The sequence below is a fragment of the Ranitomeya variabilis genome, chromosome 5 (genome assembly GCF_051348905.1).
Source record: "Ranitomeya variabilis isolate aRanVar5 chromosome 5, aRanVar5.hap1, whole genome shotgun sequence".
Lineage (NCBI taxonomy): Eukaryota > Metazoa > Chordata > Amphibia > Anura > Dendrobatidae > Ranitomeya > Ranitomeya variabilis.
Genome location: NC_135236.1, coordinates 362,362,063 through 362,375,531, shown reverse-complemented (window position 1 = coordinate 362,375,531; position 13,469 = coordinate 362,362,063). Strand labels below are relative to the sequence as shown.

Below are 13,469 nucleotides of genomic sequence, written 5' to 3'. Positions count from 1 at the left end.
TTAAGTCCTCTTACCTGACCAGTGACTTCCGATACTAAACCCAGAGGTATGAGACACTCCGGCTCAGTGGCTTGTCCAGCTTCATCAACTATTACATGAGTGAAGTGTCCAACTCTGTCAGGATTTAAGAGGACAGCATTCAGTTACACTTTTTGCATTTCTTTGTAAACAGTTAAAACTATACGTAGGCAATAAAGCCAAAGAACATAAATCCTCAAGATCTCACTTAAAAATGATTCGCTCCATCCTGAAGGAAACATCATCTCAAGACTTCCTTCTAGACTAGTGCTAAAGCACCGCAGCCAATCAAATAAGCATATGACAGTATGAAGCATGGGCAAGTGACATAAACAAAAGCATAAGTCTGGGGGGAGAATGAAGGCAGGTTTTCAGACTCATCAGGCTCTGTAGGTAAGCTGGTGTTACTGATCATAGCTGCACTAGAATAGATCTGACCTAATAAGAAGCTTAGTAGTCAACACTGTAGAAGATACACACTGAATATAATAATGTTTTATTGCACCCAATATCTTTTTCTTTCCACATACTGAAAAGTGCAAGGGAACACAAAGAACAAAAAAAAAACCCTTTAGTTAACTACTACTGAACAAATCGTCAGACTTTAAATGTCCAGGTGGTTGACACTTTCCTTTGTGCTGATGTTCTAAAAGGCAGCTTACAGGAGATTGTACAATTGTGGAGGTAAAGACGGGTGACTCCCCACAAAGGAGGAAGACATTTAATCTGATCGCTGTGTATAGAAGCTGAACCAGCGTTTCTGTATACAGATTAGACAGCACTGCCAGTGCTCCCTTCTCCAGACCCAGCAATCATGTGATCACTGGGTGTAGAGAGGAAACTGGAGCTGCTGGTTCCTAGAAAACACAGTCATCTCTTGTATGCAGACATGAGGTGAATTGCCAATATACCAGCCCCAGTTACAGGGAAAATAAGCAATAAAAATAAATAATGTTAAAATCCGCCCTTCCTCCAAAACATCATTTTAGATGAAACAGGGGGAAATTGTGTACATTAAATGGAAAAAAAAACACATTACTGAATTGCTGTTTTTAGTCCTGCCCCATTTGTCAAAAAGCAAGGCCAATATATAAAATTAATTTCTACATAAAAGGGAAATGCAATTTAAAAATGTTTTATAGTGGTCCTCTGAGGTCGTAAAAAAAGGGAGGAAGGAATATAAAAGTGACAAAATTAAAGCCCAATGTCTCCCAAAAGAAAAAAAAAGCTTTGGTATTGGCAGTTGCAGCAAAACAGCAATAAGTTACAGCTCTGCTCCTGCCTCTGATCATGTCTGTGTATTGATAGCACCCATTAGGTCAGCCTGACAAACACATGTCATGGTGTAAGAACAGGCACCCGACCACCACATATTTTTGTCATAGGTCAGGAAGGGGTTCATTCCAGTCATGGCAAATAGTTTGAAGTCATGACGCATTGCATGTCTGTGACAGAGGTAGCTATGGTAGTCAACACTTATGCACATTATATTACTCTCTATCTGAACCACATAATGGGTTGTAAATAATCTTGTACTGAATGTAAAGGCTCCATAAGAAGCACAGAAATGTAGCTTGTTTGGGCAAATGAAGGATCCTTTACACTTTTTCACCAGTTGGATGTGACGCCTCGTCTTTCTTCTGGATATTTGCGGAGAGCCATCTACACTTCGAGGATCTAGCTCCCACACATGCTGTGCATGTGCATATATTTTAAGGCACAAACACCATGACATTGATTTCTTCTGTTCGTTCAGATATCCAGGTATACAATACTCTGAAACAAGTATCTAGGACCTCTTCAAACGCAGGCAGAACCTACTGTGTTTTGCCCATGTAACTACTTTAGGGTGTACAGCTTGAAATGTTTACACCAGTGTTTCCCAACTCCAGTCCTCATGGCCCCCAACACATCATGTTTCCAGGCTTTCCTTAGTATTGCACAGGTGAGAACCTACAGCAGTCTCTGATGCCTTAATAATAATTCCATCACCTGAGCAATACTAAGAGAACCCTGAAAACATGACGTGGGGGGGCCGTGAGGACTGGAGTTTGGGGAACACTGATTTACACACACAAAAAGAGAGGTTGACATTTTGGCCCAATTTCACCATCTTTTGGACATAGTAAGCAAGTTCAGTTTATCTAACCTTAAACCTATTTGGTAGAACATTCCAGCACTGCTGCATGTAGAAATAATAATACGAAAGCGAGAGGCCTTCTGAACATCTTCTCCAGGTCCGCAGTATGGCTTTACTATGTCATTGATTGTCTAGAAACATTAGGGAAGGAAAGTGACAAGTTACTTCACAGTACCTGGAATGTAATACTGTATGTAACATACAGAAACCCAGTTAAAGGGTTAAGTTAAAGGGAACCTGTCACCCCCAAAATCGAAGGTGAGCTAAGCCCACCAGCATCAGGGGCTTATTTACAGCATTCTGTAATGCTGTAGATAAGCCCCCGATGTATCCGGAAAGATGAGAAAAAGAGGTCAGATTATACTCACCCAGGGGCGAGAGAAGGGAGAGGAAGAGCAAAGGTCTAATGAATGTGTCAGATTTAGCAAAACAGCCAGCTAGGTGAGGGACTGCAGCAGAAAAACCTTCAGATAGTTTTAATGAAAACTAAATAAAAGTTTGCTTCATTTTGCACTTGTGAAACATATGAACTTTAAAAGAAAAAAAATTAAAGGTAACGGAAAAATGTTCATAGCTTTTAAAGGGGTTGACCGAAACTTTAGAGTGAAGTTAATATTAATGTCTAATTACCGTATTTCTTTTAAAAAACTAACAACTTCCTGTGTGTTTTTTTCTAACTTCCGTTGACGTCCGGTTTGAGTTTCCCAGCATGCACTGGGGACTCTAAAACAGGACGTCATCGGGGGCTGGCACTGCAGTCATTGCCAAAGTTGCTGTCACCACAATGAATGTGACATTATCAAAGACGTCCTTTTCAAGAGCAGGGCTAGTTTCTGCAAAATTGAGCATGCGCTAGTTGTCGACTCAGACGCATGCTTAGTGTGCGCCCCCTGCTTGATGCTTTATTGTTTTCAGCAGGGTGATTCACTGCCATGTATAAAGAGAAGTGACGAGCTGGTAAGCGTCTGCCCTTTTCCTGGCTTGTCATTTCTCTTTATAGAGGGCAGGGGAGAAAAGTGTACATTAGAAGTAATAAAGCTGCAAGCAGGGAGCGCACAGTAAGCAAGCATCAAACATGAAAACTGGCGCATGCTCACTACAGCAGAGACTAGCCCAACCACTGAAAAGGACATCTCTTATGGCCTCCCATTCAGGTTGGCAACTGCAGCTGTTTTAGTGACCGCAGCACTGGCCCCCGGAAGATGTCCCTAGGGCACACACAGAGACTCAAAAAAATGTCATCCGAAAGAAAATAAAGAACACACATAGCAAGTTTAAGTGCACAGGCACCAAAAAGAAATTTTTAATTCAAGTCCATTAGAAAACTTGTTAATTTTTATGTTAACTAGTTAGACATAGTAACATAGTTAGTAAGGCCGAAAAAAGACATTTGTCCATCCAGTTCAGCCTATATTCCATCATAATAAATCCCCAGATCTACGTCCTTCTACAGAACCTAATAATTGTATGATACAATATTGTTCTGCTCCAGGAAGACATCCAGGCCTCTCTTGAACCCCTCGACTGAGTTCGCCATCACCACCTCCTCAGGCAAGCAATTCCAGATTCTCACTGCCCTAACAGTAAAGAATCCTCTTCTATGTTGGTGGAAAAACCTTCTCTCCTCCAGACGCAAAGAATGCCCCCTTGTGCCCGTCACCTTCCTTGGTATAAACAGATCCTCAGCGAGATATTTGTATTGTCCCCTTATATACTTATACATGGTTATTAGATCGACCCTCAGTCGTCTTTTTTCTAGACTAAATAATCCTAATTTCGCTAATCTATCTGGGTATTGTAGTTCTCCCATCCCCTTTATTAATTTTGTTGCCCTCCTTTGTACTCTCTCTAGTTCCATTATATCCTTCCTGAGCACCGGTGCCCAAAACTGGACACAGTACTCCATGTGCGGTCTAACTAGGGATTTGTACAGAGGCAGTATAATGCTCTCATCATGTGTATCCAGACCTCTTTTAATGCACCCCATGATCCTGTTTGCCTTGGCAGCTGCTACCTGGCACTGGCTGCTCCAGGTAAGTTTATCATTAACTAGGATCCCCAAGTCCTTCTCCCTGTCAGATTTACCCAGTGGTTTCCCGTTCAGTGTGTAATGGTGATATTGATTCCTTCTTCCCATGTGTATAACCTTACATTTATCATTGTTAAACCTCATCTGCCACCTTTCAGCCCAAGTTTCCAACTTATCCAGATCCATCTGTAGCAGAATACTATCTTCTCTTGTATTAACTGCTTTACATAGTTTTGTATCATCTGCAAATATCAATATTTTACTGTGTAAACCTTCTACCAGATCATTAATGAATATGTTGAAGAGAACAGGTCCCAATACCGACCCCTGCGGTACCCCACTGGTCACAGCGACCCAGTAAGAGACTATACCATTTATAACCACCCTCTGCTTTCTATCACTAAGCCAGTTACTAACCCATTTACACACATTTTCCCCCAGACCAAGCATTCTCATTTTGTGTACCAACCTCTTGTGCGGCACAGTATCAAACGCTTTGGAAAAATCGAGATATACCACGTCCAATGACTCACCGTGGTCCAGCCTATAGCTTACCTCTTCATAAAAACTGATTAGATTGGTTTGACAGGAGCGATTTCTCATAAACCCATGCTGATATGGAGTTAAACAGTTATTCTCATTGAGATAATCCAGAATAACATCCTTCAGAAACCCTTCAAATATTTTACCAACAGTAGAGGTTAGACTTACTGGCCTATAATTTCCAGGTTCACTTTTAGAGCCCTTTTTGAATATTGGCACCACATTTGCTATGCGCCAGTCCTGCGGAACAGACCCCGTCGCTATAGAGTCCCTAAAAATAAGAAATAGTGGTTTATCTATTACATTACTTAGTTCTTTTAGTACTCGTGGGTGTATGCCATCTGGACCCGGAGATTTATCTATTTTAATCTGATTTCGCCGGTTTCGCACCTCTTCTTGGGTTAGATTGGTGACCCTTAATAAAGGGTTTTCATTGTTTCTTGGGATTTCACCTAGCATTTCATTTTCCACCGTGAATGCCGTGGAGAAGACATTAATATTAAATTCACCGTTAAGTTTCCGACCACCCCACTAAGTACATATTAAATAAATTGCATACTTCACACCCTTTATTGTAAGTATGACAAGCTATGCCATTCATAAGCACGTGAAATCAGAACCCTTAGTAGTAGGGATGTCGGGGATTATTCATACTTCCTTCACACCCTCACCTTTTCATGTGTAGTAAAAAAATGACAATGTTTTCAAGCGTATGTGTTATATATACACACAGAAATATAATTTTTTTTCAACAATCATTTTTGTTGGCTTTTTTATTTTGTGACATTTTCTCTAGAGGCTGCTTTGTTCAACTTCTAAAGCATTAGAAGCAATGCATGGAGAAAAATACCAGAAAAAAAAAAATGAAGAGTTTTGTTATTCACCATAAAATCTTACTCGTAGGCTTCATTAGGGATACACAGCAACCATGGGTTAGTCTGCTGCCAGCTGGAGGCTGACACTAATAATACATCTTAACTGAAAAGTGGCCTTTGCCCAGCAGACTATACCCCGCCTGCTAGGATCAGGCCTCCTCAGTTTAGTGAGAAAGCAGTAAAAGATGCAAAATTAATTAAAGTATAAAAGAAGAAAAACTCCAATTACACCCAGAGGAAAAAAACAACATAAATGCATGCCATCCAAGCGTGGGTGCTGGGTCTCCCAATGAATACCATGAGAAAAATGTTATTGTGAGCACCAAAAACATTTCATTTCTCGGCTGCTTCATTGGACGGACACAGAAACCATGTGATGCCTAAAGCGGTCAATGGGGTAGAAATGAAACCAAATATACTGTTGCCACAGAGCTTTCCCCACTTCGCTCAAGCAGCCGCCTGGACAACTGCTGCCTGCAGTATTTTTCAGCCAAGGCTTGCATCTGCAGAAGCAAAGGTTTGGACCCTGTATAACTTAGAAAAGGTTTGTACTGATGACCAAGTAGATGCCTTTCATAGTTGCAGAACTGATGCTTCGTGAAGAACAGCCCGGGAAAATCTAGCAGCCTGCACAGAGTGGGCCCTGAATGGGGGAGTACTGGCCCTTGCCTTACAAGCCTCGATAATGGGTGGTCGAATCCAGCGAGCAATAGTCAACCTAGAGGCAGCCAGACCATACAGAGAGAACCCACAAGACATTCGAATGGAGCTGTGAGAGACAAAGCGGCACAACTCTGACTACGTCAGATTATGTGGGAACCTCTCACGGAGTACCTAAAAGGAAGGAAAGCAATCTCCTCATTAAAAAGAAAGGTGGAGAATTCAACTAAGATGAAAGGAGGGAGCCGAACGCTACACTACTCTGTCCTGTAAAAGTAGAGAGACAGGAAAGAGCTCACTAGAGAGGATAAAAATCACTAGAAAGTTGAAATGGAGGGATCTATCTGATCTTCGCAAAGGAGAAGGAATAAAGGGCAACTGAAATCAAAAGTGGCAATACAGTGGCCACGATTTCACCCCACCAGGACAGACAGTCCTGACTCATGTCCTGCAAGTTAACTTCTGCTGGACCAGGATAACCAAGGCAGAGAGCCTATCTCTTGGGAGTCTATCATAGCTCATTAAAGGCATGAAAAAAATAAAAAGGAAGATATTGCCATACAAGCGCTGTTCATAGGTTCTCACCTGTGAAAAAGGTGCCAAGTTAAATGACAGAAAAGGGACCTTTAAGGCCCTTGTTCCCTAATCCTAGTCAGACAAATCTGATAACAAAGGTTAAGAGTCTTCCGAACTGTGGACTGGACAGTAGTTGGCCACACCCAAAATGGCGCTGCGGATATCTTAAGAAGGTGATGGGGCACACACAGCAAAAGAATGGGTGGGGCCAGTGACAGAAGGGGCGGAGGCATCAGCAAGTGGCTTAATCACCCACTCTCAGATCGGGCACATGGCGGCCCTGATGATTGGCCAGTGGGCAGGGCATAAAAGCCACACTGATTGGCTGGATGTGAATGCATACTGATTGGCCAGCAGACAAACACATGCCAGCCCTGCTGATTGACCAGTGGGCAGGGCCTGTCAGCCACACTAATAGCGCAAGGCCACACCCAAGTTTGATATCGTCCATACCACATGTAGCTTGAGCATACGCAGGCTATGAGACTGAACACCTAATGTGACAAACAGTCCACCACCATCATACAAGACCGCTACCTTCACCCAAAAAGCCGCATGCATCCTGGACATCAGGGAAAGGTGCCCCCCACAACTCCCACCACCTCCACCCTTGATCTATGGGCAGACTTGAAACTTCGAGAGGAGGGGATCAAACAATGGGACAGCGGAAAGGGACACACAAAAAAAAAAACACTAGGATATACGGGGGCTTAAAAGAGGGAAACCAAGTGCATGGCCAAGGACTCCGACACTGGTACACCACAAAAGGAGGCGCCACCATGCCGCAAATCAGACAGATGGAAGCCAGCGCAACCTAGAGCAGCCAGAAGCAATCAACTTAACTGTTCTGAAGGAGAATGATCCTGTGGCTAGGCACTTGAGAAGTCTGGACTCCATCTTCCTCTCCTTGGAAACATGCTGTACTTTGGTGCACGAGCAGGCAGGAGTTAAAAAAAAAAAAAAAAAGACAAAAGGACCACACAAATCTCTGATCACTGACTGCATCAAAGTACTCTGTCCTGCCTTTCTGACGAGAGAGGATATGGGATGACTAATACAGGCTGTACTCTCCATCACTATGTGAGGTGCATATTTACACTCTGCTACCCTTCCAAGCAATCCTTTAAGATCTAAAGCACAAAAAATGCTGAAGATTCGTGTCTAACACCTAACATCTTCAAGTCTAAGACTGGTCTGAGACTCAGACCCATGTTGCCTCCAAATGACACTAAACAAAATGGACGAGGCCTGATACTAGCAGGTGAGGTATAGTCTGCTGGGGAGGAATGTATTATTAGTGTCAGCCCCCAGGTGGCAGCAGAATAACCCATGGTTTCTGTGTCCCCTAATGAAGCACTGGAGTAAACAAGCTGCAGTGTAAGATTTCAGCTTGGTAACCTTCTCCTGGTTTACGCTGGAAAACTTTATTGTATCTTAATTTTACTGATGTTTCTAGATGAGCAAAACAAAATAAACAAGCATATTATTTCTTGTGCTACCTCTTCTTGACGGCTGGAAGCATTTACTCTGACCATGCTACCACGTTCTAGTTGGCCACTTTCATGGAGACGGAGACACACAAGATCAGCAGCGCTGTTAGATGGGGCACAAACCAAAATGCGACTGTCTGGCAAAGCGTAATGTATCTGTGGTAAAAATTAGTACGGAATTTACTTGAAAGGAGCTAAATGAAGGAACTTTAATGTACAGTTATTGGAACGATAACTATTTATAACTTATTTACATGGTGATTTTGTCCTGTGGACTAGACATTTGTGCCATGCAGTGGTGCAGCATTGATAAAACTGCATAAACCTGTCACCCAGATAGTTTTTATATGAACACAGGCATAAGTAAAATATATAGCATCAAAGTTTAGAAAGTGACGAGTGGGTAAGCAGGTCAGTCTATAGGTGAACCAAGGATAAAGGTGTAATGAACAATTGTGACATTCATGCAGAAGAGAGAAATCAGACTTTAATTTAGCCCTAGAAGATACAGGAAGCTACTGTGTTGACTGGTAGCGAGCTGAATAAGGGTCCGTTTACATAGACCGACCAGTGTCCCGATACGACTGACTACTACCAATCAGCATCCGTTTGAATGCCTGTTTACACAGGAAGACCAAATAATATGCACTGAGCAATCTATGCTAGTGTGGATAGGTTTCCATTGTTCTTGTTGTTGTTCTTCATTGTTATCTGCAACTCCGTTTACCGACATTTTTGTGGAACCCTGCAACATCCACGTATACACGATCCTGTACGCTCTGAATGGGATGCTTCTACCTTGCATGAGCTAAAAGTCACTCAGAAATTACAATATTTATGATTCATGACAAAATCTCCTACTTGTGTCAAACTGAGTCTAGAAGGGTACGTTTCACGGGGCGTATTGGTTCAGTATTTGTATGTTACAGCATAGTGGAGGGGATTTTATGAAATCCCATCTCCTCTATGTGCGCAGGGCCGAATCCGGCGGCCCTGCGTATCCGGACATGTGGCGCGTCTTTCCAGACCGCAGCATGTCTATTTATCTTGCAGATGCTCCGTCTCCGCAAGATAAATAACACAGTCTATGAATACGATGCGGTGATTCCGCATGTGCTCAATGAACACATCAGGAATCACCGCACGTACTACAGGGGGCAGCGCTTTGGGCGGAGTGGAATTTCCTCTGCGTCCAAAGCGCTGCCAATACACCCCATGGAAACATAGCCTAATGGTCTTCCACTGTCACCAGGTTTTTTCACCAACATCTTACAGCTGTATTGAGTAAGGACAGAAATCCGGATTTCAACGATGTATCACTTACTGGGCTTCTTGCTGTAGTTGCTGCAGCTCTACTAGTCCTCTCAGTGATAATTTTCTGTAATATAGTCCTTGATATCTTTTAACCCCTTTTCCGAGGACAGATCCCCTGCTTTGATGCAGGCTCCGGCGGTGAGCAAGCATCAAAGCCGGGACATGTCAGCTGTCTTGTACAGGTGACATATGCCCGCAATAGCGGCAGGTGGAATCGCGATCCACCTGCCGCTATTAACTAGTTAAATGTCGCTGTCAAACGCAGACAGCGCCATTTAACTAGCGCTTCTGGCCATCAGGCCAGAAATGAGCACATCGTTGACCCAGTCACGTGATCTGGGGTCAGCGATGTGTCGGCATAACAACCAGAGGTCGGAGACCTCTATGGTTGTTGATGCCAGATTGATATGAGCGCCACCCTGTGGTCGGCACTCATAGCAAGCCTGTAATTCTGCTACATAGGAGCGATCTGAGCTTCGCTCCTATGTAGCAGAGGCGATCAGGCTATGCCAGCTTCTAGCCTCCAATGGAGGCTATTGAAGCATGGCAAAAGTAAAAAAAATGATTTTAAAAAATATGAAAAAATTATAAAAGTTTAAATCACCCCCCTTTCGCCCCATTTAAAATAAAACAATAAAAAAAATCAAATATACACATGTTCAGAATCGCCCGATCTATCAATTAAAAAAAAGAATTAACCTGATTGCTAAACGGCGAAGCGAGAAAAAAAATTAGAAACGCCAGAATTATGTTTTTTTGGTTGCCGCAACATTGCATTAAAATGCAATAACGGGCGATCAAAACAACGTATCTGTACAAATGTGGTATCATTAAAAACGTCAGCTACATAAAAAATAAGCCCTCACACGACCCCAGATCACAAAAATGGAGACGCTGCGGGTATCTGAAAATGGCGCAATTTTTTTTTTTTTTAAGCAAAGTTTGGAATTTTTTTTTTAACACTTTGGCGCAATTTTTTTAAACATTTTTTCAGCAAAGTTTGGAATTTTTTTTTTTTTTTTAGAATTTAGTGAACCTAGCAAAAAAGCCAATAAAAAAAAAAGTGAGACTGCACTTTTTTTTTGCAATTTCACCGCACATTTAATTTTTTTTCCCGTTTTCTAGTACAAGACATGCTAAAACCAATGAGGTCGTTCATAAGTACAACTCGTCCCGCAAAAAATAAGCCCTCACATGGCCATATTGACGGAAAAATAAAAAAGTTATGGCTCTGGGAAGGAGGGGAGCGAAAAACGATAAACCGAAAAAAGCTGGGGTCATGAAGGGGTTAAGCTTTAGCTATTCCCACCACTAACTGCCAGTTTTCTGCCTATGCACAGTTTAGACAGAGAGCTGTCAATCAATGGGCAAATGAGGCTATACAGAGCTCATCATTATTTATCACTTATCTTAAATCAAATCTGTCAGCAGGTTTTTGCTATGTAATCTGAGAGCAGCATGACGTAGGGACACAGAGACAGACTCTGATCCCACTAATGTAGTTTATAGAGTGCAGCAGTTGTGATAAAATCTATTCTGTGCATCTAAAAGTGCTCTGAATGCTGAGCCCTGTATAACCCTACACACCAATGATTGGCAGCTTTTTTAGTACTCTGTACGTTGTCAGGAAGCTGCTAATCAGTGGTGGGGTGGGGTGTGGCTGGACTAGTATGCACAAGACACCTAGTCCTGTAGTGATAATCTCCTACCGATAAAACATTTATTTTATTGTAACAGCAACACAGCCCAGTAAGTGACCTAGCAAGAGGAATTCCCATACGCTTTTATAATTAGAGTAGGGATATTGGCTGAGCAGTAGCTGAAAGAAAGCAACTCCTAAAAAACCACGATCTAGTGAGTCCCATGACACAGCACTGTAGCATGGTGTTTGGGGAGAAGGAATGCAAAATAAAGTAATGTCAATAATGTACGCTCCCCAAACACTTGCAACTACGCAATGTCAGGAAAAGAATTAAATGCATTTTAAAACGTTTAATCCCTAAGATGTCCATAAGTACTTATATTGTTCACAAAGGTTATGACCAGCTAAACTAGAATGATCATTTTTTGGTTGTGAATTGCACTTGCACCTCTAACCTTTGATGTGTGGACACCGATATACTTAATGTGTGGTTTCAATAAACTAATACACCTGGAGGAGATTTTAGTTTTTTCTTTAACTAAAGCTATAAAATACCACTGTGGTGAAAGTAAAACAAATAAAATAAAAATCACACATGTAACAAGATGGTACACAGCAGTCTATTATAAAATGGCTTTAAAAAAAATCTGTCACCTGCAGAATAGCTTCAATGACTGTAACAGTTTTTCCTGTGCCCGGTGGCCCAAAGAGAATATAAGGAGTAGGGCGGCAATCTCCACTTAATATCCTTGTCACTGCCAACCTTTGTCGATCATTCAACATTGGATTGAAGAATTGGCACATTTTTTTCATTTGGGATTTCTCACCTGTACACGTCATGAACATCGTTATATTTATTTCTCCAAAACATAGATCCATATTCTTAAAGAAACCGTATTCACTGAATAATAACAAAAGAATAACAGCAGTAACAACTTTTATTTAAAAAGTAAAAAAAAAAACAAACAAAAAAAACACACAAAGCACCGACCTCGGCTGTTCGTCTGTGTAGCCACCGTCACCATGTCACTCATGCAGACTGCATTCTTCCCTCGTATGCACGGTTTGCGCTGTTCATGGAAAATAAAACTGAAATGGTGATCTAAGCAAAAATTATATTATACACAGAAAAGAAATGGACCGTGAAATAACTTATGACGTCAAACTGCAAAATGTAATTCAGTACAGGACATGGACATACAGTGCTGCAATAGAACCCTTTCCATTGATACCTTCTCTTTAGGCTTGAAATGTGCGGTCTTTTTTAACATCATATTAAGCATCTGATGTTTTTTCCTTGGAATGTTATGTTCACAAGAGTGTATAAAAAATGATACAATTTTCAGACTTTTTTCATCTGTGTGGCATCCGTTTATATACATCAGAAGTAGTTCACATTTACCAAACAGTATCCTATCTTTAAGATGGTGTATGATCCAATTTTGTTTTTGGCACACCCAAACATTTGAATAGGCAAGTCTCTTATGAAATTGGAAGAAGACAAGTGCATGCTGTTTTTTTGTTTGTTTTTAAACACAGACATTAGTTGGAAAAAAAAACAAAAAAAAAAAAACAATCAGCTGAACAGTCCACTGAACAGCATTGGTCTGTGTGCCTGTCCGCGTTTGGTTTTTTTTTTTTGTCTTGTTACAGAAAACAAAAATATGGTCGTGCCATCTTGAATAAGGGTAATTTGAAATGTAAAAATGGCTCGCAGATCTCACTGTTGATCTGATGCAAGATACATTGCACAATTTTGTATGCATTACATGTGCATTTTGATTTGGATGTCACTCCATTTATTGAAAAGAGTGATACCCGAGTGAAAATCCGCAATAAACATTCTACAGCTTTAAAATCTGCAACACCAATTAATTTCCACTGAGGATTTAGCTACAACTCTGCAATAGATCTGCAATGAATCTGAAAAATCTGCTTATATTACTTGCAGAATTCATCACGGCTTGAACCCTACATTGCAAAGACCTTAAAGGGAACCTGTCACCTGAATTCAGGCGTGTACTCCGGAGGACAGAGAATGAACTTCAATCCAATATTGCGGCCAGCATGCAGCCAGCGGGTAAGGAAAGGGTGAATCAAACACCCGAAAACCCCGCCCATATGACCCAAAACTGGCCCCGCCAAATTCAGGTGACAGGTTCCCTTTAAGACATCAAAGACC

At 41.6% G+C, this 13,469-nt stretch overlaps 1 protein-coding gene across 4 annotated transcripts in view; it reads right to left on the bottom strand.

The window, feature by feature from the left end:
- The window catches only part of MOV10L1 (Mov10 like RNA helicase 1), a 226,876-nt gene that overhangs the window by 45,079 nt on the left and 168,328 nt on the right, over positions 1-13,469 (bottom strand). For all 4 annotated transcript variants that reach the window (XM_077264879.1, XM_077264881.1, XM_077264882.1 and 1 more), the window contains 5 exons: positions 12,279-12,357; positions 11,942-12,114; positions 8,341-8,487; positions 2,168-2,289; positions 15-114 (listed from right to left, as the gene is read on the bottom strand). In XM_077264879.1, the coding sequence (XP_077120994.1) occupies positions 15-114; positions 2,168-2,289; positions 8,341-8,487; positions 11,942-12,114; positions 12,279-12,357 (621 nt within the window). The remainder of the gene's footprint in view (positions 1-14; positions 115-2,167; positions 2,290-8,340; positions 8,488-11,941; positions 12,115-12,278; positions 12,358-13,469) is intronic.